Source organism: Dermacentor variabilis, chromosome 2, assembly GCF_050947875.1.
Source record: "Dermacentor variabilis isolate Ectoservices chromosome 2, ASM5094787v1, whole genome shotgun sequence".
NCBI classification, from domain to species: Eukaryota; Metazoa; Arthropoda; class Arachnida; order Ixodida; family Ixodidae; genus Dermacentor; species Dermacentor variabilis.
The window spans coordinates 239,004,699-239,029,023 of NC_134569.1; the positions used below are offsets into that span (position 1 = coordinate 239,004,699).

The 24,325-nt window shown below is 42.7% G+C and overlaps 1 protein-coding gene across 1 annotated transcript in view; it reads left to right on the plus strand.

Annotated features, from left to right (window-relative positions):
* The first annotated feature begins 358 nt into the window (after positions 1–358).
* The window catches only part of LOC142573176 (tRNA (uracil-5-)-methyltransferase homolog B-like), a 126,053-nt gene continuing 102,086 nt past the window's right edge, over positions 359–24,325 (plus strand). Inside the window, exons 1-3 of the mRNA XM_075682746.1 lie at positions 359–613; positions 3,358–3,561; positions 14,256–14,310. Coding sequence (XP_075538861.1) covers positions 501–613; positions 3,358–3,561; positions 14,256–14,310 — 372 coding nt within the window. The 5' untranslated portion in view covers positions 359–500. The remainder of the gene's footprint in view (positions 614–3,357; positions 3,562–14,255; positions 14,311–24,325) is intronic.

The following is a 24,325-nucleotide window of genomic DNA, read 5'->3' on the forward strand; positions in this document are numbered from 1 at the left end:
TGAAGCCCTTGGGTTCAGCGGGAGCAGTGGTAAAGCAAACAGGTCCGCAATAGACATTAGTAAGAGGCGATTGGAGGATTGGTGGAAGAAAAGTAGGGAAACGACAAAAGACGGAGACGTACGAAAACACAGTTCGCAGTAGGGGATCAGAAAATTTGGACGTGGTAGTTCATAGTGTTTTTTTTTCATTTTTTTGTCATTGGTTAACATATAAAAAAAATATATAGGTAGGATATTATGCAGCATAGTAGCAAGAGCTTGGTAGCGCAACCCACCGCCCCGTTCCAAAGGGGACGCTCATAACATCCATCCACCCATCCATCCGGTGTTACTCTATGGTCTAGTCATTGGTCTAGTACACTCTCGTGTTTGGGAAACGGGTGCGTGTTTTCGTCTGGTACCGTCTGCTCATAGAATAAAGAACAACTGTCTGCTCGTACTCGGCCGTCGAGTTTAGAATGTGTACTCAACTGTAGCTTCGCGCCAGCATTTTAACGAATATGGACTCCGTGAATAGGCTGTTCGTTCTTATGAGGGCAGTCGGTGAGCTTTCTTGCGGGAAGACACACACGCGGCATCACGTAGAGCGTTGGCTTCGCACGGCGGCGCGAAGGTGAGAATTTTAGACGAGCCGCAACGTTTCAAATTTATCGTTACCCATTCATTTTGGTTGTCAAAGCGCGAAAATATTGGTGTAAGAGAGAAACTGACTTGAGGGCTTGTGTTGCATCATTTTTGCTCCCTTTCGTCATGATGGTTTCGTGCTCTGATGAGTGAAATGTCACATAATTTTTTTTTCTTGTAGTGGTATCTGTTGTGAAGTGCTTAATTTGCCCGTAAATCAATCAATAGGCGTGTTACAAAGCTTAGCCGCTGTACACAACCTACGTAGTTGCTTTGGGTACCTGCGTGGAGGTGAGGAAGTACGGTACTGGACCAACTTATATTAGTTGTTTTTGTGAGTAATTAAATTTGGAAACTTGCAATAACTGTTACGAGTCAGCAACTGTAGCCTAACTTAATTAGTTTTCGGCAGTAACTTGTCCTCAGTAAGTAAGCTGAAGATTGTGGGATCACGCCAAATGCCTTCGGCTGCGCTGTCCAGCTGTCATGAAAAGCCTGTCGAGACAACAGAAATCCTATGCGTAGGGAATGACAACGGCTTAGGTAAATGTGAACTTCAACGTAAAAGGTGTATAGCCTGTTGCAAGAAAGGGAAGACCAGTATGCAGTTGTTGGCAAGGCGCAGCTGGTCAACTGGCAATTGAATATTGTGTATTGCAATCTTGGAGGCAGCAAGTAGTCAGTAAGTGTATTGGTTTGTGTTAGAAGGATCGACATTTGGGCGAGTTGGTACTGGTTGAACAAATTACAAATTCTGCTGGTACAAAATGAGGTGTACATATTTCGTCCGAGCAAACTTATTCTTTCTGGAGGACAAAAAGAAGAATAGTAATAGTATAAATTTAAATGTACAATATTTTTTTAATGTTTCCCAACTGCCATCGCGGCACACAAGTGTTGTCCTCTCACTAGCGTCGTCAAATGGTATCTCAATAGTGGTGTATAAGTGGTTAAAAAGTGAGCTTTACAAAATAATGTCACACAATCAAGTTTAGCAGCTCTGCGAATTACATTTTGCAAGCATAATACTGGTCCAAGTGAATACATAAGTTGTAGGTATAAATTTCACAGGATACCAGATTAGTTTATATCAAAGGACGGACCACATTTATTTTGCAAGGATGAACGCGATCATTGCTCCAGACTTGTGATTTCTGCAAAATTTTTACGATTGGGATGTACTTTGAAATATTAGGCGTCGTGCTACTATGTCCACTGTTGGCTGCATACAAACACCATTGCATGAAGCCCTCCGTCTTGATCTGTTTGACTTTGGACATCACTGGCTGCCTTTGTTTGAGCCATGATAAATCTGTACAAGCTCCAGCATATCGTGGAACATGATGCTGCAACACTGGTTGTGTTGCTTCTAGGAACACCATGTTGCATTGGAGTATTATGACTGTGGCACCGAGCTGTCTTATATTCATGCCTCATATTTCCGAACTTGCGCTCGCAAATGAAATGCCACAAATAGGCATTATTGTGATGACCACTGCCTCCAAATATGCATTAAGGTAAAGCGGAGAAAGAGTGGTTGACAGTGAAAGCAGAAGCCTGCTGATTCAACATTTTTGCCTAAGAACGACACCTGAATATTGGGCAGCAATAGCGATAGGAGGCTAGTAACGTGAACCTGTTGGCTAGTTGGTTGAGCATCTTGAACTAGGGAGCAGTGCAAAGGACAAGAATGCAGAACAGGCACACAACTACCACACATACCGCTGACCAACAACACTGTTTGTCAGCGCTGCAGGTGGTTGTTGTGTGCCTTTTTTGCATACTTGTCTTTCGCGCTGTTACCTAGTTCAAGGTAGTGGGGAAGGAGAAGGGACAAGAGGACACAGAAATAATCCAACTGAGCACTGTTATCCGCAGTCATAGTTCAAATGTTCTTAGGAAAACGTTTAGCTGTATCATGTGCAAGAGAGAAAATATGTTTACTAATAAGTAAACAAAAGGCAACCTGTGCGGTGCCTCCAGCGAGATGGATTATGTGAATTCTTTTGCCCCTCAACAGGTGACGTTTACTCGTATCTAACACATTGGCCACTATAAACTTCCTTAAAGCTTACTCTCAAAGCCTTTTATAACAAATGTGCAGCCACAGCAATAACCTTTTCTCATGTCTTTAAGTGACAATTTGCACTCAAAAAACAGGAGTAAGCTGGGCAATTTGAATTTTGAAAAACGACAAATTTTGAGGGCAGGTATGCAACTTAGTTAAAATGCTGGACTCGTATTATTTTCCATATATTTGACTTGCAAGTTACTTAGTGATTAGTATTCTACTCAAGTACTTCTTGAAAGGGAGTAATTACGATAGCACTCTACCTAGTTACTTTTTACCTGGTGCTCAGTAGCTTAGTTAGTTTTTCTGAATAACTTGTACATGTCTGCACCATGTGACAGGTTACCAGCGATGATGGCTTGCACAAGCAGCCATTTGTAAAATAGATTTGATCTCTCTCTTCCAAAACATAACTGTGCAGTTCAAATTCTAAAAATATAGCAAGCAAGTTCTGCCACGATTTGAGCCCTGTGTATAAATATTGCATGCAGTTGTTGGAATATTTGAAGCATGTAATGCTATTTTGCTCTTTCCTTGTGTTGTCTTGGTCCAGTCAATCAGTTAATTAATCGTTCAGTTGCCCTCTCTGCTTTCAAAGCCTGCATAAAAGTGTTTATATTTGATTCTTTGAGGTTCTTTAAGCATAGCATTTCTGCTTGCAGAGTGGTTCCTCTGTTCGATGACAGCAATGCTGTGCCGCCGAGTGAACCACCCACTCAGCCAAAACAGCAGAAGGCTCCGGCTGCTCCAGTGGTTTTTTCTACAAAGGAGAGAGATTTGCAGGAGAAAGCCAAGGAAAACAAGGAAGCTCGCCTGAGGAAGCTGCGTGAGAAGTTTCGCATTGATGAGGGCAACAAATACGACAAGTGAGCATGCACTGTTGGCCGTGTGTGCGCAGCCTTTACTGGTGCGCAGGTCTGCCGTGTTTATTTCACATAAAATTAATGGCACTAAAAATATATTGTTTCGAACCCGAGCTCAAAGTTATGCTTAATGTTTACTGTTGATCTGGTCATTAGCAATTGGACGTCCATGGAATGGTTAATATAGCAGGTGCGACCTCGTGAAACAGATTGAGTGATGAATACACTTGAGTCCTGGGCGGGGGGGGGGGAGGGGTGCGAATACAACAATATGTTTGTTGCACGAAATGTGCTTGCTATATCAGAAGTACATTATAAATGAACTTTCCTTCAAAACTATTGCTAAAAAACTGAACACGACCTAGAAGAGCCGATTTACTACTAAACACGATGTGCACAGCGCTTACTGGCAGAAATCGGTGCATTTAAAACCAAATAATAACTTTCTTGAAGTTCGTCAATCTGTCATAGGTGGAACCCCTAGCCAATGAGTTTTACAGTTGGAGGTTTGCTGTTCTGTTGGTCATAATCGCCACTGGAAACCTCCATTAGCAGCAGCACTAATTGCTGTGATGGCATCCCAAAACTGAATTGAAAACCTTCCCAGAAAAAAAAAAAAAGATAGATTACTCCACGTTGTCCAGGAGTATCGGCAGTCTGGGAACAATAAAATTGTTAAAAAGAGGAAGGAACAAAAAAAAAAAGAAACGCAGCATGCCGTTTATAGCGGTGATTGGCCATGCAGCCTTCTCCCCTGCTTTCGCTCCTCGAAGCAATGCCACTTCACAATTCATTCTGTTCATTTGAACTCAACGTAGCAGGCTAGTGGGATCGTTACAAGTGGACGGTTCTCTTATAGACTTTTTGGAAAACTTTTTCAGTGTTGAGAAACAGTTCATAGTAGCCAGAAGTTCACTCTATAAGTAAACTTCTCTATAAGGATCGTTATAAGTGGGCTCGACTGCAACTTTAAATGCTTGCTTCACTTATAACAGTTGTAATGTTATGTTGTAAGCTCTGTCAGTAAGACACTGTCAGAGCCGCTCAACAGTGTATGTATTGATAGCTCTTGTGGGATGTACAAAACAATGATGCTGACCATATTAAAAAAAAAAATATTTGCCTTGAAAGCCATGGGCATGACTGAAATGAGTAAGAAAGACAATACAGTAAGAGTACAGAACATAAGACAGCAATAATTAATAAAGTAACACACAAATGGCCGACTAGTACAAGATTAGCAAAATCAGCAAGACTAGGGTGTACAAATACTGAATAGTACTTATAGAATTGAATATTGAGCCGAGTCAAGAAAAAAAGCAAATATAGAGTGAAATACAGTTAAATTTCAATATAACAAACTTCACTATAACGCAATTCTTGATATAATGAGGTATTTAACTTTTCATAACTTGTTGTCCATAAAACACCATCTAATTAGAACATCAATATAACGAAGTGTGTTTGTATGCAATTTCAATATAAAGAAATTTCGCTTCTGCAGCAAAGGAATGCCAAGACGATAAAAGGAGACTTCCATGGACACAGATAGTCAAATGGTTGAATTACAAATGGCCGCTTGCAAACACACCTCTCAAATCGCGTGTGGCGCGACAAGAGTGACCGCCAAAGTGAAGCCTCAGCATGTTCCATATAAAGTCCAAGTGCGATAAGATCCTATCGTGCCCCGCGGACTTTGTGCTTTAGGTGTGAGTGAAAGTGTGTGTGAAGGTGAGAAAGAGAAATTATGGCTTCGTACACAAGTGCCGCCTCCCCGCACGAGCAAAGGGAAAGAGGGGGAGGGGAGCTAGCTATTGTCGCACGACTGCAGCCAATGACAGCGCTGGTAGCGTAAATGTCGTGCCAATGACAGCACCGGTAACGTGAATGTCATGGCCACTTGGCAAACGCGGTGGGGCTGGCGAGCGAGCGCCTTGTCGCCAAGGTATATGTAAAGTGGTAGTGAAGCTTCCATAGAAGCCCACGTGCCAAGAAAATGGTGGCCTATTACAGCCATCGCCACCTACGTATCGGGGGGACAACTAACAGAAAGTAAAAAATAAAAAAAAGTGACGTAACAATTGGAAATGGCAGTGACGTCAAGATTTTATGCTGCTTGGCGCGAATGCTTGAATTTCTTTAGCGTCCGGCATTTCGACTGCTATGCCAGCAGTTATTTTTCTTTTGAGGCTAAGGTGAGCTTAGTTGAGCTCACCTCAGCTGAAGCGCCAGCATGTCATTAAATTATAGGAGTGGTGTATGTCTTAATATGAACACACCATATTTACTCAAATCTAACTTGCATTTTCTTTCCCAATAAAACGGGTCCAAAAATAGCGTGCATGTTAGAATCGAGTACAACCCTAAATCTGCATTACCAAATCACCTTCGGCATTTAAAAATGGCCGCTTTGTACGCGCTTCGAGCCTAGCTGCCATAGCTTCCTCCACATGCTTCAGTACGTGTGCTTAGGCAATGCTTCCTTTGGCTTAGGTTAATGCACCATTCGTCTTCCTATTTTCTGCATTTGCTCAATCAGAATGGAAGTGCAGACTGCCAAGACATGCCGAGTTCATCACGATGCCGCAATCAAAAGGAAAGTGATCACGTGTGCGGAGATGGATGGAAATCGGACCATATCACGGGGGTTCGGAGTTCCTGAAACTTGCGTGGAGGACTGGTGAAAACAGGAGAGGCATTCTACACTGGCGGCTGCTACGTACGATGCGGCCACGCGGCCCCTATCTTGAAAGAGATCTGCGACAAGAGACAAGAGTCTAGGCATCTAGGTGCACCATGCTGTGTTCTCGTTGCTTAGTTTGCGTTGAAGCGAGAAACCGCAAAAAGGTCAATGCCCTCACTCCTGCTGCTGCAATTCCTCACTCAAGCATTTTGATAAAGCGTTTCCGTGGTCATTGAATGAGACGTGTGGACATGTTCATGTTTGCTTGTAAGGGCATGAAACCATGCTTGTTAACTGAGTTAGTAAGCGAGTGTTTAAAAGTTTATACGGCGTATAAAACTATTATTCTTACTTTCGTATAGCTGTTTACTAATTTGCTATCATAATCAATGCTTCACCTTTCGTTCGAAACTGTGACTTTTTTATTTATCACAACTTTAGTGCATTGGGAGTAAATTTGATTTTTCCAAGTGAGAGAAAGTTGTGTTTCTGTATGGATGAATGAGGTGCACGGTACTGTAAAGGATTTTTCTTTTCTTTAGGTCACGGCAAATGGGTGCGTTGTACAATCGATGGTGGTTTTTCTCCCCTCATTTTTGGTAGCGGAAAATGGGTGCACGTTACAATCGAGGGCGTGTTAGAATAGAGTAAATGCGGTAATTATGCTGTTACTGACGGCAATTGCTCCAGTAGGTTCTGTAGGAAGGTGAGTGAATAGGATGGAAATAAATGACAGCGCCACAGAGGTTTCAAAAGCAACTTTTATTCATCTCGAATAGTGCAACCAATATAACTGACCAAACAAAACATGTTTCAGTGGATGAAAAGTACTATGGCCAGCACACAGTCGTAATGTATAGCTAGATATATGAAACCTTTTCACAGGATCATTTCAAAATCCCCCGCGACACTACGCATTTACATCCAACAGTTATGAGAGAAGACAACATTGTCCCACATTATCATTTAGAAAACATTCGACTTACTAATTTTGCTGCCCGTCGGACACCCAGAGCCTGTGTTGCAGACAGTGAACGAACATAGTGCGACATTTCTTTGCAGAGTGTTCCACACACAGCTTGTCAAATGCTGCAGCGTGAACTTGCACGATGACAAAAAGCCTCCACTCACACCTTTCACCAATAAACGCCATGCCCTAGGTCATGCAAAATTTGAAGTGATGCACATGCCACACTTTGAACAAGAACGCAAGGAAAAAAAAAACTTGGTTGAAACCGTCGAGTTCAAGTGAGCAACGCCATTCTGCATGACATAATATCTGGTTTGCACAGTCTTGCCAAGTCTTGCGCCAGAATCACAATTTGGTAGGGGTCACCAAGAACAAGCTAATAAAATGTGAAATAGAAAAAGAATAGCATTTGTGGTTTTAGTATAGCAAAAATATTTGAAACGGAATATTTACTCGTATGACAGTATTCTGATTACAAATTTTCGAACATTTTTTTTTTCAGATAGATTTTCTAGTTTCAGTGTTTGTCCTTCCTCACCTAGTCACACTTCAATCGTGCACCACTAACTGATATCACTGGCGATAGGTTCTGACGTGCTCTTCGTTCCAAGCTTTGTGACTTATTTAGATGGACCTTGTCGCCGCTCCGATTGTGCCTGCATTTTTTTCTCTCTTTCCCTTGTCGAAACATTGGCCTCCTTTGTCGTTTCAACGCTGATGGCAGCACATAAATCGGCTACAATTTGTTTGTAACATCAAATAACTGATAAATAGTGACCTCGAAAGAGTGCGTATTAAAAAACATTGTGAAAAATAGTAAATCGTTTACGTGGTTTGGTTTCTACTCGGAAGCGGTTAACGCAGGCGCCGCAACAATCGTCTTTTACGAAGCGGCTCATCTGGCTGGCATGTTTACTCATTGCTACCGATGGCGTCGGGAAAACTAATCGTATTTGCACTTATTAGCAACATAAATGTCCAGACCCAGATTGTGCTCACAAATATAGGTGCTTTGTTATGAACTGCGCACGAACCGCAAGGGCTGTCGGCCTCGTATCGGACAGCCAGCAAGCTGGTTGTCCGATACGAGGCCAGCGATTGCAAGCTAGCCTGGCTTGCTCGTTCGCATCTGTCGGCGTTAATAAAATCAAATGTATTGCAATTTAAGCGCGACATGATTGTGTGCGCGTTGTGCTAACCAACATAGGCGCTTCGTTACGAGCTGCATGCGAGTGTGTTGCAAGCGCCACTGGTCTCAGGCCTAGCCATCGGCGACTGCCAGCCAAACCGACACTACCAACGCGACCTTCATAGACATGATTATATTGTCCTTGTTTGTTTAAAACGAGATAGCTATGCAAACACGTTTTCTTTCACTTTCTTTGCGAAGCTACACAGTAATCTGTCGCGTGTGCAAAGAGTGGACGTGTTGAGATGGCATGGCATCATGTAAGCTGCCTTCCCACGCATTTAGCATTGAAGGTTGCTTAACCTCAAATTTCGGTCACTGGTTGGAGAGAAAGGCAAACGAAGCATTCGCTCCCCACTGCTGGCGCTTTTCATGCTATCGCCATCCCAGTGAGGGCGACGCTATGAATCGCGGGGGCGGGGAGTGCACGCGAAATCATGGCTGGCTTCGCTTAATTCGTACCGCCTATGTAAAGATTTCGTCGACGGGACACGAAACCGTATCATTTGTTGCTGACTTCCAAATTCATCAAAGTGAGTTGTTTTCTCATTCAAATTTGCTTTTTTCGATTGCCCATTAATTGGGAAAATTGTGTGGCCCCTTTCCTTGTAAAAAAAATTAATTGGCAACTGTACATATTTGCATAAAAAGTTGTATTTTAATACAACAAAATTTCAATATAACGAAGCAAATTGCCGATTTTACCTACTTCGTTATATCGAGGCTTACCTGTACTATCGGAAAATTTAACACAAGCTTCAATGCCTCAGAATTTTGTTCAAGGATGCTGCTGCTCATGTTCAAAGGTCAGTGTTGCCTTAGAAACATAAAGAATTGGAGTAGCTTATCATTCATAACTGGAAGACTGCAGCACACAAGTGGACGAAGACAAAGTTTGTATGAGACAGAAACACTGACCTCCATCAGCACTTTATTGAAAAGATCAGTCAATATATAGCACGATAAGCAAACAAAAATCACATGACTGAAAAGATTACAGAAACCATATCCGTAGTGCCTTGAACACATGTCCACAGTCATTATATGGCATAACTGTTTGCGTGATAGTGCGTAGCCTCCTATATATCTTCTGTGGGTTCACGATCGCTCCAGTGGTGCCTTACATTCTTCGCCTGGCATCATCGCATCGCATGAGTGTTCCCTTTGGAAAGGGGGGTTGCGCCACCAAGCTCTTATCTTATTTCCTAATTTCCTGCCTATGCTGAAAAAGAAAAAAAAAAACAAAAGGAAAAAAAGAAGAACCCCATGATAAATCCCATAATCAAATTTTCTTAACCCCTGTTGTGAACTTTGTTTTTGTACGCTCCGTTGCTTGTCGTTTCCCTACTTCTACCAATCTTTCAATCGCCCCTTACTGATCTCTGTTGCGGACATGTTTTCTTTCCCCCTGCTCTCACTGAACTCAAGGTTTTCATGAGGCCAGTGATTCCTAAATCAACTGCTGGGCAGGTATCTTCACATTCTAATAAAACACGCTCCATCGTTTCCCTAGCTTTACCGCAGCAAGCACATGCTTCGTCTTCCTTCTTATATCTTGCTTTATAAGTGCATGTTCTAAGGCATCCTGATGCAGAGAAATGCAGCGTGCAGTAATTAAATGCAGCGTGCTATGGGGATACAATAGGTACAAGGTACTCTGGAGTATGTGGAAAGGTGTAATGGTTCCACGATTTCGAAGAGTAATGAGCTTCCCTTTGAGTTATCATGAATTGTTTCTTTACATATTTCGTTTTATCCTCTTAAGTAGTTACTCATGGCAGGTTTCTTTTCTGTTGCCGCCACCTATGTGATTATCTCAGCCTCTCTCACTTTCTGCTTGACGTTCTTTGTTGCTGTGTTGCTCACCATAGAGGCCACATACTTGCTGGTAAGCTTCCTAGTCCTTTTCCTGCACTGTGAATCAATGTTATTCCTGTACAAATACCTCAACACTCTCCCAGCCCATTTACTTTCTTCTATATTCCTCAGTCATTCTTCATAATTAATTTTACTGCGAGTTTCTCTCAATTCAAAAATTGTCCAGCCCATATTACCCTGCACAGCTTCATTTGTAGTCTTCCCGTGAGTGCCCAGTGCGAATCATCCCACTGACCTTTGACTGCCATTGAGTCCTGATTGTACCCCTGATTTCAAGCAAACAACTGCATTTCTAAAGCTAAGTCCTGGAACCATTACACTTTTCCACATACCCCAGAGTACCTTGTACCTATTGTATCCCCATAGCACTCTGCGTTTAATTACGGCTGTATTTCTCTGCCCCTTTACTGTTAATGTTCTTCCTGTGTTTCCATATATCTATTGCTTTTGTTTATCCATATACCAAGGATTTTATATTCTTTTACGCAAGGTATTTCCTGACACTGTATTGTCGCTGTCTGTTCACTGTTTCATTGAATACCATAACACCTGATATTTAATGCTAAATTTTAAACCTAAATTCTCGCCTTCCTGTCCACAGATATAAGCCAGATGTTTCATATCACTGTGCTTGTTAACTAGCAACACAATGTCGTGTGCATAAAACAAGCCTGGTAGCTGCTGCTCTACTACTGTTTACCCGCCTGTTTGCATTAGAGATTAAACCCAATGCTATTACTTCCTTCCAGCGCCTTCTCCATCCTCACCGTGTACATCAAAAACAGCAGTGGGGATAGAGGGCACCCCTGCCTCAGTCCCTTGTTGATATCAACTTTCTCCTTGCTTGTCATCCCTTCCCATTCAACGCAAATGGTATCTTCCAGGGAAATTTCCCTCAAAAGCTTTAGATAGTCGTTGCCTAAGCCTTCCCTTACCAGACTATCCCACAGAATGTTGCGGTCTACGTTGTCATAGGCTCCTTTGATGACCTATCCTGGGCTGACAGCACCCTCCCTAGGCGCGCTGATAGAGCATCGGCAAGCCATGGCCAGTGTGTGAAAAATGCACAAAGGTAGTGTGTGCTTGTCTGGAAGTCTACTAAAATGTGAGAAAACCTGTTTGTCCTGATAAAGCGATGGCCTAAGATGAAGGATAAAATGAGTATGAAGCAGCAGGCTGCTGTACATATGTACGTACAGCAAAAAGGCACTTTCATCTGTGAAGGTCAGAAGGGGCATAGCCTTCCCAGGAAAAGTACAAGTGAGCCTGTCCTGGCAAATTTGTTGTTGTGCTTTGTACTAAATAGACTTGTAATTTGCTTTAGTATTTCAGTAACTTGCTTTCATACACAGAACTGCATTGGTCGGGAGCTTCATACCTTCATGCATCGCATGCTAAAAGAAATTGAATCAGCCAGCTTGTTCTGCGCATCGTCACCGACAGTCACAGTATTAATGTGGCCTCAGTTCAACATGCAGGGGAAGCATCGTCGACTGCATACCGCATCTTGAATGCTCAGACTAATAATTTTTCTTGGCGTTTGATCGGTGTGATTTGATCATGGATGCTATGCTAGATTGCAATTTTTGGTGCAATGCATTGGTAAAAACGGTGCTTGAGTGCTACATCACTGTGAAGTATTCAAGTGCAAACCATCCTGAGAAGTAGTTCGGGATGATCCTGACTAAGCTTTCCCACCCTGTGCTAACTAAATTTGCCATGAAGGTAACAGATAAGAATGACATTGCGAAATTGTTTGTGCAGAAGCCACTGTCACAGACAGTCTACAAGCTGTAGCTGCAAGTGATGACAATAGTTGTGTTTGTGGTGCACTTTTCAAATTTCATATTGCTTTGAGTTTTATGAGACTATGGTTGGCAACAGAATTTCTCGTGAACCTTGGCTCCATTCCATTATAAGGCTTTCACATTTTGTACGTCAACTAGTGGTACTGCTGAGTAATCAGCCAGCATGCTGTAATAATGATTTGTGAAAGGCACTCAGTCTTAAGGGGAGATGTGGGGATGAAAGGTAAACTTTTGAACCGGTATGCTGATTTTAACAAATTTAGCAGGAAGCTTTGCCTTGTTATCATTAGAACATGTAGTAAATTTCATTACCCTAGTGCAAATGGAAAAAAGGTTATGCATGTCTTATTGAGCAAGTGAATGCTAGCTTAGGAAAACTATCCCTTAAACATTAACATTTAAACGTTAACAATAAAATTTTTCTGAACAGATATCTTCTTGACGCCCTATCTTACAGTATAGTGGCACCCACTTGAAATTTTATGCCTTTTTCTGTAGAAACCATATCACTTGAATACTACATATTTTTTTCCTTTGTTTTGCTGTGATCCACAAGTTTAGCCTTTCTTTCTTGATAAAAGCAATTCAGAAATTCAAGACATTGATACTTTTATTGTACAGAAATTGTCAGCCTAAAAACAATTTTGGAAACAGCCTTTATCATTGTAGTTTCAAAACGATTGTTTTTCTGAAAATGCGAATTGGCCAAAAAGTGCCAACTTAAAAGAAAATTGAGATTTCATAACATGCAATTTTATTCTCTAGGCAACAGTATTTAATCAAATGCCCCTGCTGCATAGGCTAGGGCTTCACCTTCACCTCGATGCTGCTTAGTATCAATTGCTTCTGTTTTGTGATGCGTCTTCACATTTCCGGGCATTTCTGCGTTGTAGACTTTGTGGTGGCCATAGTCCACCACATCACCCACCAACTGCCACTCACAAAAAACTAAAAAAATTCATTATAATACAGAAATGACATGGGCCGACGATATGAAAACAAGGCTGGGCACAAAAACCTCATGCGCGTGGAAAATGAAATGGCACAAATTACATTTCCACCAATCCAAGTTTCAGTTTCGGTTCTTTCAATTTTGCAGGCAATCCGGACTCACCATGACCAATGACATGCCTTTCTTTTTTTCTCTCTTCTTGCGCATTTTTTAATACTTTCAACAGAAAGCTCTCTCATCACTTGAGAGTGGAAATAGCAAACTTTCTAATCAGTGAATGGGCTCAGGCTCCTTTCCTACACTCTACGGCCACATTTTAAAAACAGCGTTCGTATGGTCTTTCGGCTGGGAAGAAGGTAAAGCTCATTTGCTTCTTTTCTGTCGCGTATATGATAACTGAACTTGCTGAGGAGTTTATTCATATATTTAGTAGTCCCAAACAAACCAAATGTGAAAGTTTGTGTTTCTTCTGGAAATCATGATTTAACCCCGCACTTTGCCAAATGTCTTAACTATGCAAAATGCAGCATTTAAAAAAAAGTTACCATCATGATCACAAGTCATTGCTGGTCTAGATGGTGGCTTGTGTGCTAAACTGCAGTCATGGCAACCTTTCATCGATGCATCTTCATTGCCTGAACCATTTATTTGACAGCACTGTTCTGGAATGCTTGATTTCCAATGCTGTGGAGTCTGTAACAAGCTTCGGACTAGACTCTGAAACCTTCCCGAGCCTTGGTCCCAAACTAGTGCCTTGCGAATATGATGCAAATGCATGCGTTTATAGTCCTTAGAATGAAATCAAGAGAACTCTATGCTTACTGTTTGCTGCCTGCTTATTAAAAAGAATATCTCACACTCTTCAATCTTTTCTTGTCACACCAGTTTGGGATTCTGAATTTGCTGTCAAAATTTGCAGTGGCACTTAGTTGATGCCACTGGCTGCCCTGAGCATGATTACTTACAGGCGTGTTGTATGGGACTTTAGCACCTCAAAAGTGTCCTTGTTGCTTACAATTACAGTTGCTACAAAAGTATCTTTATATAATCTGCAGAGCTGAGACTGTAGTGCCATCTGGTGGGTCAAAGTGGAGCAGTTTAAGTGGACAAGCCTTGGTGGTAAAGTTAGCACGACACCCAACAGCCAAGTGCACCTATTGTGTGTACACCATGTTTCCGAGCTGTTGGTTCATTGAGTGTGACATGTGTTTGTGCAGGCTGGCTTATTCCGTGACGCCACTGTGGCAGCATCCTTACAGGAAACAGCTGATGGTGAGCTTTATCCCTGTGCACTTCAATGTGTCTAGCCCCCCACCCCTCATCTCCTAGGTCTGGGTGCATAGTGTCATGCATAATCTTTTTCAACTGAATGTTGGGTTATTTCACAAATGTACTTGGCAACACTCGTTAACCTCTGGTAAATATGTGTAGCGATTGAAGGAAGCAATGTCAAAGTATAAGCTGTTATAGCTGTCAGTGTTGGTAACATTGTATTCTTTGTATCTGTTGAAGTTTCTAAGAGTGTAAGTTGGAGGCATCACATCTTGTTCTAGTTTCAAACAAAGGGTAACTATTTCTGGTGAAGCATAAGCTCAGCTTTCAGTGCTGCATCCTGACAGTAGCCTTTGACCTCGCTGTTTAGTTGAAAGGTCAAGAGGTTCTTCAAAAAGAATGTCGAGGCAGTAGTATCCTTCCTGTGATCTCTATGTGAAGAACACCTTGCATTCATCCATATCTTTGTTCCAGAGGTTGTGGGTGTATGCTCTGCCATGCACAGTGCTTAGATCTAGCCGCACACAGCGTGTTTAATTGCAGCTACATTGGGTTTGGCTGAATAAGGCAACCAGTGGTGTGAGCTCTAACAGTGGTTATTAAGAGGAAGCTTTAGCTTTGGTCTAACTCTGATGCAGCTTATTCAAATACATCTAAAATGCAGAAACGCTTTTCTGACATTACCCCTGGACTAATTTTAATGAAATTTGTTACATTTAGAGAGAAAGTTAAATTCTAGTGACTATTAAAAGCGGAATTTCAATTTAGACCTGAATTTTTTAAACGAATTTTCAAGAATTTGAAAGTGTGAAGAAAATAGAAGCACATGAAGTTAAAAAATTAATTGCTCTGCATCATGAACACATATCGCGGTTCTGTAAATGGCATGCATTAGATCATTCAAAGCAGACAAATTCGGTGTGTCAATTTATATCTTACATGAATTCGGTACATTGTGTACAAGGGTTCTCCAAAAGCTGTATTTTGATATTACTAAATTTTTTGTAGATTCATGTGTAACATATCAGTTTTGTCTGCTTTAGATGTACTATTAGATGCAATTCACAGAATTGTGATATTGTTTTTCATTGCTGACTTACTGAGTGGTAAACTTGATAGTTGCGTTTTCTGAAAATTTGTGATTTTGCCAATCTTTAATAAAAAATTGACTACCTAAATCATAAACTTGAAACCAACAGTCACTAAATTTTAAGTTTTTCTGTTAAATGCAACAAGCCTGGTCAAATTTGGCGCAGTGGTTGCCGAGAAAAATGAATTTTCCTTTTACATGTATTTAGATAAGAGCACCCGAGCTAAAGCTTCCTGTTAATGTGAAAGCACTATATGGCTCTTGAGGCAGAAAATCCGGCGTAGTTCGTGTAACCACCGATAGTCCAGAAAGGCTACGAACCCTTGAGCTTTAGGGCAAGTCGAACCCACAACCTGTGGTGTTAAGTCAAAGTGAATTAAGATAAGAGTTAATTAAGGCACTCGAACCCACAGCCTTTGGTGTTAAGGTGAAGTTAATTAAGGCACAGTGAATTAAGGTAGAGTTAATAAAGGAGCTTGAACCCACAACCTTTCTTGTGAGTCGAACCCTTGACCTTTGGTGGCATAATGCTTTGTGGCATAATGTCTAAGCATTGTGCGGTGGTCGCAATGCTTTCGCATTCATACAATAGGGATAACTAAGTGCTTCTTGAATTTTGCTCCAAGCAAAAAGTAACACTTGCAGAGGGAAGTCGACTCTGCACTAAGTAACAAATAGGCTTGCGTCATTTCACGTGATAGTCGGGAACCGAGGTCACTCACGGACTGCCGCAGGCATCCGTATCTAGCAGGTTCGAGGATGGGGCACCAGAGAGACAGTCTCCCTTGGTGATGCTCTTCTATACCTTTGTGAGAGCGATTTCCTCCTTGCGCATCGGATACCTTTCCCACGAGTCAGGGGGAGGGAATGGTGCACATGTCGCGAGGGAGAATCGAGAGAGCACATACTGGTGGCTTTTCCGTGTTCCTATCTCTACGTAAGAAGGATAGCTCCTTGCTGTAAAGGGCGATAGACAGTCTTGACACAAAGGTGTCACCAAACCTGTCAATAAATTCTGCTTCGATGACCTTAGGGGTTAACTGATTACGATTTTTGCTGACAATTGAACAAGCACTATGTGCTGGTTTACGCGTGACCGTTTTTGTGGCGTTTGCATGATTATGTGTGCAATTTCTATAGTGTGCATCCAAAAAACCCCCCTCTAATTTCTATGACATTTTGGCGATGCTCCTGAAGCCTGTCATTAAGACATTGTCTGTTCTGACCATAGTTCGACCCACAGTTCAAAGGAGCTATCCTTCTTGTGTAGAGATAGGAATTTTCTGCTAGTGGCCCACACGTGCTGTGCCACAGAAGTTGCCATATATGTGGTCGCTTTCTTCAAAATAAAACATTGCTGTAAGTCTGCGCTCATGTGTCTTCTTAGCCTCTTCTCTGTCCTCGTCTTGTGTGCAAAAAGCTGCATTCAGTGGTGGAACAGCTGCGTCAATCGTGCCAAGAGCAGTCCTCTGTGTCATCTTGCTCCAAAATGGCATTTTAGTCGAAAATTGTGTCTAGCCTGTGCTAAAGAAGCAGAAGAATGGAAGCTTCATTCCGATTATGCTAGTAAAACTAGGTGCAGTAAAACTAGTAAAGCTCTCTAGTGAAACTCGGAACCAAACCTAAAGCATGCAATCATCATCATCCCGACAGTCAACAGAGCGGCCATAGCCATGGATATAGCTGATGCCATCAACCTGCTGTCATTTGCTGTTTTCACTCTTTTTTTACATTTCTCTCCACTGGAGATTCCAATGTACTGCTGCAGTGTTGATCTGTTTGTGCAGCAGTTTTGTTTTACTCGAACTAGCATGGCACAGAGCTCACTCAAGGAGGCTGTTGAATTGAACAGAAGCCTCGGATAATGTCTGATCGGACATTGCTTAGCATAAGTGTTGATGGTGCTACTTTAGAAATTTCCTTTGATATATGTAAATCCCCTCTAAATTCCTTCACAACAGCTGGCCCATAATTTGATATTAGCATGGACGTTCCTTGCAACCCTGCACAACCTAATGTGCATCTACTGTGGGTGTAATTTAAAGAGCTTTCATATGATTCAATGCGCAGTTATGCAGGAAAGATTTTACATGTTAGAAGTAAAGAAACCTCAGAACGTGTTCATTGTAACTTTGAGTCACACACATCCTTTAGGCCGTGTTTTTGCTTACATGTCCTTGTTTCACTGTTAAGCACGAAATGCTTTTAGCTCCCATTGTGGGTCATCTTCGAGAGACCTTGAGCCAAAATCCAGAGCCGTTATCTGGGAACTCAAGGCAAGAATGGAGCGAGAATGAAACAAGAACATCCAGGCATTGTTGTGAGAACAGAATGAGATTGTCCAGGCAACCAGTCAAAATATTAGAAAATGTGGTCTCTGGCCTCCAAGACCACATTAGATACACTAATTACTGCCCAAACAATTTACAAAAAAAAAAAAATATTGCTTCCAATTTCTTCCTAATGTTTGTTCATAATATCATTCAAGCTGTTACTTCTAGTACGCTGAAGTTCAGTTTGTAATTTCCAATAGCGATGTTCAAAAGGCAAGTACAGGGTACCATACACCTAATTATCATCTTTTGGTGCTGAGATGAAGGTTGTCTGCATTCTTTTCAATGCCAGCAGTCTGTGAATTACGTGGTGTGGGTTTTGTGCCACTTTGAGAGATTGTGCCACTTCTCGTGACCAAGCCGGCAGTGTCAGGTGTGCCGCGAATGGTTGTTTTGCCAAGAGGAGACTTACAACGAGGTTCAGTTCGAAACAGGTACATTTCGGCTCAGTAAGCTCTCAGGCCTGCGTTGCGTTGGGGCCACACACGCTTCCGCATCACTCTTCCCTTCAGGGAGGTTGCCATCACAAAAGCTAAAGCCGAGCAGGTGCAGCCCAATGAAAGTAGAGGTAGGAAGTGTTTTCCGGAAACCGATCGCTTAGTGAATTATACGCCAGAGCAGAAGACTGCTTGACTGTGCCGAGAATGCCAGGATTATGTGGCCGTTCACCAAGGGGACACCACCACCACGGACCGAGGCCCACCTACCTAAGGCCGCACATTTGCAGCCAACCACTTCCACCTGACAAGAAGAAAAAGTAGCGAAAGACGCTGAGCGTGCTGCACTGTTGGAAGAAAAAAATGCGTTTGAAGGTGGTGGCATCACAGGCAGCAAAAGATGCCATATGGACGCAATTGTTTCCTGTCACTGTCTGTGACAGGAAACAGTCACGTCCATATGGACCAGTGCACAGTATGGTGTGATGCGGTGGGGTGTACCGTTGCGAACATGCACGATTGGCGCCGAGGACATAGCATGGCATCATCTGCTGGAATCTCTCCGTGACGTAGAAAACGTCATCACATGATGCTGATTGCGAAGTGTTCGATGTCTCCAGTGGCTCAGCTCATTCAGCCACCGTTGTTTTCGTGTTGCAAGCGTTGAATGTGTGCATCTTAGCTGCAAAACAACCTGGTGTGCAGGCCAACAAAGGTACTTAGCCAGCTGACGTACGCCATCGTCCTCTCTCGTCGGAGTGTGTGCACGCGGCGCCACGGACGAAGAGCGTGAGGAGGCCACTCGTATATATGGACATCAGACTCAGGAGTTTTGCAAGACGCCTAGCGCCACCTGCCGGTGCGAAGAGGCAGTAATTGAGTAGTGCCAAGCCTGACTCCCTTGCTAAGTTGCCTATGCAGCTACTGACTGCGAAGCAACGATTTAACTAGATTTTGGTCTATATTGCAGTGTTTTGCGCATTTAACACCCAGACAGAGAGCTCTGAATTTTTCCGCTACTCGGACACGTCGCCGAACTGCCATAAAGCACTTGCTGGCTCACTCGTCAGACTGATCGCGGAAACGACGGCAACCTCGATAGCTCCGTGCGCTACGAAGAAACACCACAGTCGACGCTACTGTTGTGTTGTAAATTGCCATGAACGTGAAGGACTGAATAACAATGTTCAGTTTTAGCAATTTCCAACGCGATTGTATGAAGCGGAAAGGCGAGAGCGCTGGATATGGGCTGTTCAACATGCTGGGTAATCGAATTAATTGCATTCCCCACAACACAGCGGCTCGCATGAGAATGTGCGATAATGTTGTTCTGCTGTAATTGTGCTACGTGCGTAGCCCTGACGTAGGACTGTGGCAACCAAGCAAAACTCAAGAATCTGCAGCCGCCACTCCGTTGGCAACAGAAAAAACAACGTTGCGAACCACGCTGCGTATGTGCTATCAATATTTCCACCTGTTAACAGACGTCCGCCTCCACTTGACTCAACAAGTAGAACGGACATATTTGACAGGTCAGTTTAACCAAACATTTGGTTCGTTTATGAATTCAAAATCCTGTTCTAGAGCATTGTATCGCGCGCTCATTTCTAGTTTTGGTATTTTATATGTCCTGCGCCGATACAACAAGCACGTTCCGCAATGTGCTGAGCCTGTTCGACTGCAATTTTCAAATGTGAATAATAAAGTTGCTGTAGGAGCACTGGGTGAGTAATTGCGAAGTAACACGCATGTGTAAAAAAAAAAAAGTTGCGTTTATTTACATTCATTTGTGCACGTGTGTTGCTTGATGCGTGTGCGAAAATTTCAAAGGTACTGAGCGATGCTGTAGCTCCTGCGAGGCAGAAAGATGTGCCGTGCAGGCTCTGTAGGAAGCTTACTTTCGTTTATGTTCACACGCTGTTTGCTGCCTTGGAAAACTTTTTCTGTTTGCTGCCCAATTTGAAATGCTTACATTTTTATGTTGGTATGCGTATAAACAAGCCTGATGCTCTCTGTACTTGCGAGTTGCAGCACGCCGAAATAACACCTGAGACTTCCTTTATATTGTACACGTACTTCGCCCTGCTGAGCTTCCTCCCTTTCCGAAGCGTGGATGGGCAGAAGCTTTCCAGGTCCTTGATTATGAAGAAACCGTGCCTCAACACAACCGAAAGAGGAGGGTCCATGGTGGCCTATGCGCCTTCGCTTGCCGGACAGCTGCTCTTGCACTACTCAGTTCGCGCCAAGGCTGCGATGGGGGCAAGATGGTGACGGGTTTTTCCGCAGCGCCGCCTGGGCAGAGTCTGAGGTCTATGGGAGCGGTTGTGAATTTTACCTAGTAATCTACAACTCGAAGCACTCACACATCTTGTGTATATGTTTACTGAGGCGAGCGTGATTGCGCGCACCTATTTCTTGCTTTTGTGCTCGCGGTGCATGGCCGAGAGGCAAGATTTCAATTTGCAATGGTTGCCATACATGACAGCAACGCTTCGCCCTAGTTTTGAGAGTGTAATTAAATTTCTGATGCATATGATGCTTTGATATTGGTTATTAAGTTCGCATGATCTTTAATAAAGGTAGCCATATGCGCTCTTGGCGCAATAACAGTACTGTTCGCAGCATTCGTCATGGAAAGTGCGGCGTGCCACTTTCCAGATTTATCGCGGGATGATGATTTATCATCGATATATTTTAATAAGTGGTACTTCAGCCGATTATATTTTTTGTGTCCTCAATCTGTGCTTCTTCTATTTGCACTTCTGTGCGCAGGTTATTTTCACTGATGTAATATCAAGTGAGCATGCTGTAAGCCCAGTGTACATCGCTTGCTCGACTCTTAATTACGATCACCATATTTCATATTCGGTGACTCTGCCAGTCTCTAGCATCAACCAGTTTGTTGACCAGCAGTTCAGCTCATCACGACTGCTAACAGAAGGAGAGGCAGTGTGTGAGGCTGACCACATTCGAATATACAGCGTAATGGAACAGCATGAGGACAAATTCTGCCTAATTAGATAATTAGTCTCAATTAATTAATTTCTAAAATACAATTTGATTAGAAGTGTCAATGAGAAAATTGTAGAGCAACATGAAAAACTGCCGATACAGCTTTCTGTTGCTCAATACGTGCTACATAAAAGCGTTTTTCAGAGCATGAAAGAAGCCCGCGAATATACGCAAAGTGCCTTGAGCAGTCAGTCCTGTGGCAATTTTGCGTAACTTTCTGCAGTGACTGTGTTATTGTCCTTGGACTTCATACAGAACTTCACGGCAACGGCGACGGCTGAAATGCGCTTGTAGTGTCCGTATAATTGCTCTTGCAATAAGAACTTTACGTAATGAAAGCACACCGAGCGCTTCACAAAGGCTAGCAAATCGTCAGGTTCCGCATTGTACGTTGTGCGTAAGTGAGCCGTAAATCAGTCGCGAGCTTATCTCCAGCCCCCGTTTCCGGCGAAGCTCGGTGTGTTTTGGACGGTCCAAGGGCCAGACAGGAACGTTCTGCGATGGCACTGCTCCAGGATCAAGGCATCGTCTTTTCCAGCCTGGCGCGATTGAACATTGTAAATTCTAATACGTACTATAGTCCCAGAAAGTTCCACATCGTACTAACCAAACGTTTTAGCTCCAACGCCGTACACAAAATCTTCTTCACAGAAGTGCTTGCTATACACGTGCTAATGAATGGTGGGCTGCTTCCCCATTCTAAGCTTTACCAACCGTGCATCCTGCTGCTGCTTGGTTTTGGGGTACACATGAAAACTTGCACTGGGCTCCGTCAGATACGTTCGGCACAGCGGAACCTAGTGGTAAACCATGCAACGAATTTACTGCCTTTGGGAGCAGGGGGCAGTGCTGGCGTGGCTGGCAGCAGCAAAGGCGAGTCACGTGATGTCGTTTACTACGTCACAGCAATAGCAGTGCCGGTCTCTCCTGTGGTGGCCCTCGAGGCCAGTAACCATTTTAAGATAGTGGCTAGCATCATCTCCAACCAGTCTGCTTTGCCTGTAGCCATTTCATGCTTACATCTACATACTCTCGATTACGTGAGAGCCAGCAGTTCTTTCACATTTTTTTCCTTGCTGGCTTGAAGTGCAGCAAATGTTTGTTGCAAGTTGAAATGATGGAAGTGGCTTTATACCTCAATATATGCATAGGGAAAACCATTCTAATAAAAATGATTGAAAATAGGTAATTTTATCTCGAATGCTGCTGCTGTATGTATTGTTTATTTGAGTTACTATTGAGACCATATGGGGCATAGATGTGCATTCGACACTGAACCAGATTACCTTTGTGGCTACACAATAATCTACTAACAAAAGGTCAAATGGCTGTTCCATAACTGGACGCTTCAAACACTTTTGTACATCAGCAGAAAATGGGTCATTTCAACTGAGCTGCGGCAATACTTATTTTATTGTCAGCGTTAGACATTTTTAAAGGTAGGGATGACAGGCCTCTATTACAGCCATTTCTCCGAACTAGTTCTTTTTTTTTTCAGCGATTGGGCATAGGATCCTGCATTAGGGTTAGTATGGCGGCCGTGGAAACCGAGATCAGGTCCAAGGGCGGCTTGCCAGCGACCACCTCTTCCTGTTTTGTACATTTACTGGACAGGACGGCGAAAGCACACATGTAGGCAAAAAGCTCCAAACTGAATTTGCACGATGCAGCCCACTATGACAGCATTGTACAGTTGCATGCTGTCAAGGTTGCACACACTGTATCTGCACTTGCCAATGGTGTGCAACACACATTGGGTAGCATGACAATCAGAAGCAAAATGTCCTTTCCGTCTCAACCAATTGCGGTACTTGAAGTGTATATTATTTCAATGAAGCACAATAGAGGGCAAAATAAGTCACATTTTCTATACCACTGGCATTGTAAAGGGCAACAAAACTTTTCTTTTTCCAGACTGCTCAATTATCAGGATGTGTTGCGGCCTCTTGCCAGTACAAAAGTTGGTTAGCAACTGTATTCATCATCACGTTTTACACGCCATGCGGCAATGTTGCAATTACAGGTGCGAGTCTTAATGCAGAGATAAGCCCATGACATGAGGCAGGGGATTCTGTAGCATGCCATTGTAGAAGTTGGGTGAAGCTGATAACAGCTGTGCTTGATATCTCTGCTGGTAAAAGCAAGACTGACTTCCCTTTTTACCCCATAATAAGCTGTGTGGCATGGAGTTTGTCTTTGTGTCAAGACTCCCACCTAAGAATATGAAATTAGCCTGAGCCAAATTTAATGATGATTAACTGGGAACGAAAGTCCTTTAAAGAATCAAACAACATCTTCGAATGAGATCACATTAAAATTAATAAACATTCCATAAATCACGAAAAATTTAAGAACAAGGTTGTTATAAATTTTGCCAATTCTACAATTTCGCAGCAAATATGTTTGACAAGGCATACAAACCACCTAAGCGAGCAACTGCGATTAATGGCAGTCAACTGCAGTTGACTGCCATTAATTCAACCCTGATAGACTGACGAAATTGATCAAATTATCTGGTGGGTTGAATTAAACAAAATGCATAAAAACACCAAAACACACCGCTGATTCATATGACTGTATTTGCCTGACTCTAATGCACCCCGAAAACAAACGTGCATCTCCATGTTCTATGTGTCCAAAATATAAAACTAATGTAGAAATGATATTAGAGCTCTTAAGCAAAGTATAAATCTAACGTGCAGCCATCTTTTTTGGCAAGGAAAACTGTTGTACAATGGCAGCTGGTTTCCTAAAGTCACCTTAACTGCATGAATAAAGGACAAAAAAAAGCTAGATTTTTGTTAATCACAATCATATGAGGCCAACAGGCAATCAAGCTGAGGAAAGCGTAGGGTTAATAAGCTGTGGTTGAAATTGAAATGTAGAAAATCAGGAGGAAAAGGGAAAGTGGATGAAACGATAACTTGTCGCTGGGTGGAGACGAACCCACAACCTCTGAATTAAGTGTGCGTTGCACTACCAATTGTGCTACGGTGACAGCCATCAGTCCATCCACTAAATTGGGTATTTATGTGTGCTAGATCTAGCCATGGGCGTGTTAGCCATAGCCTGAGGCAGATGTGGAACATCCTGTTTTCTTCGCTTGGTATTGCGAAGGCGGTTTTGGTTTCCTGCAAAATAGC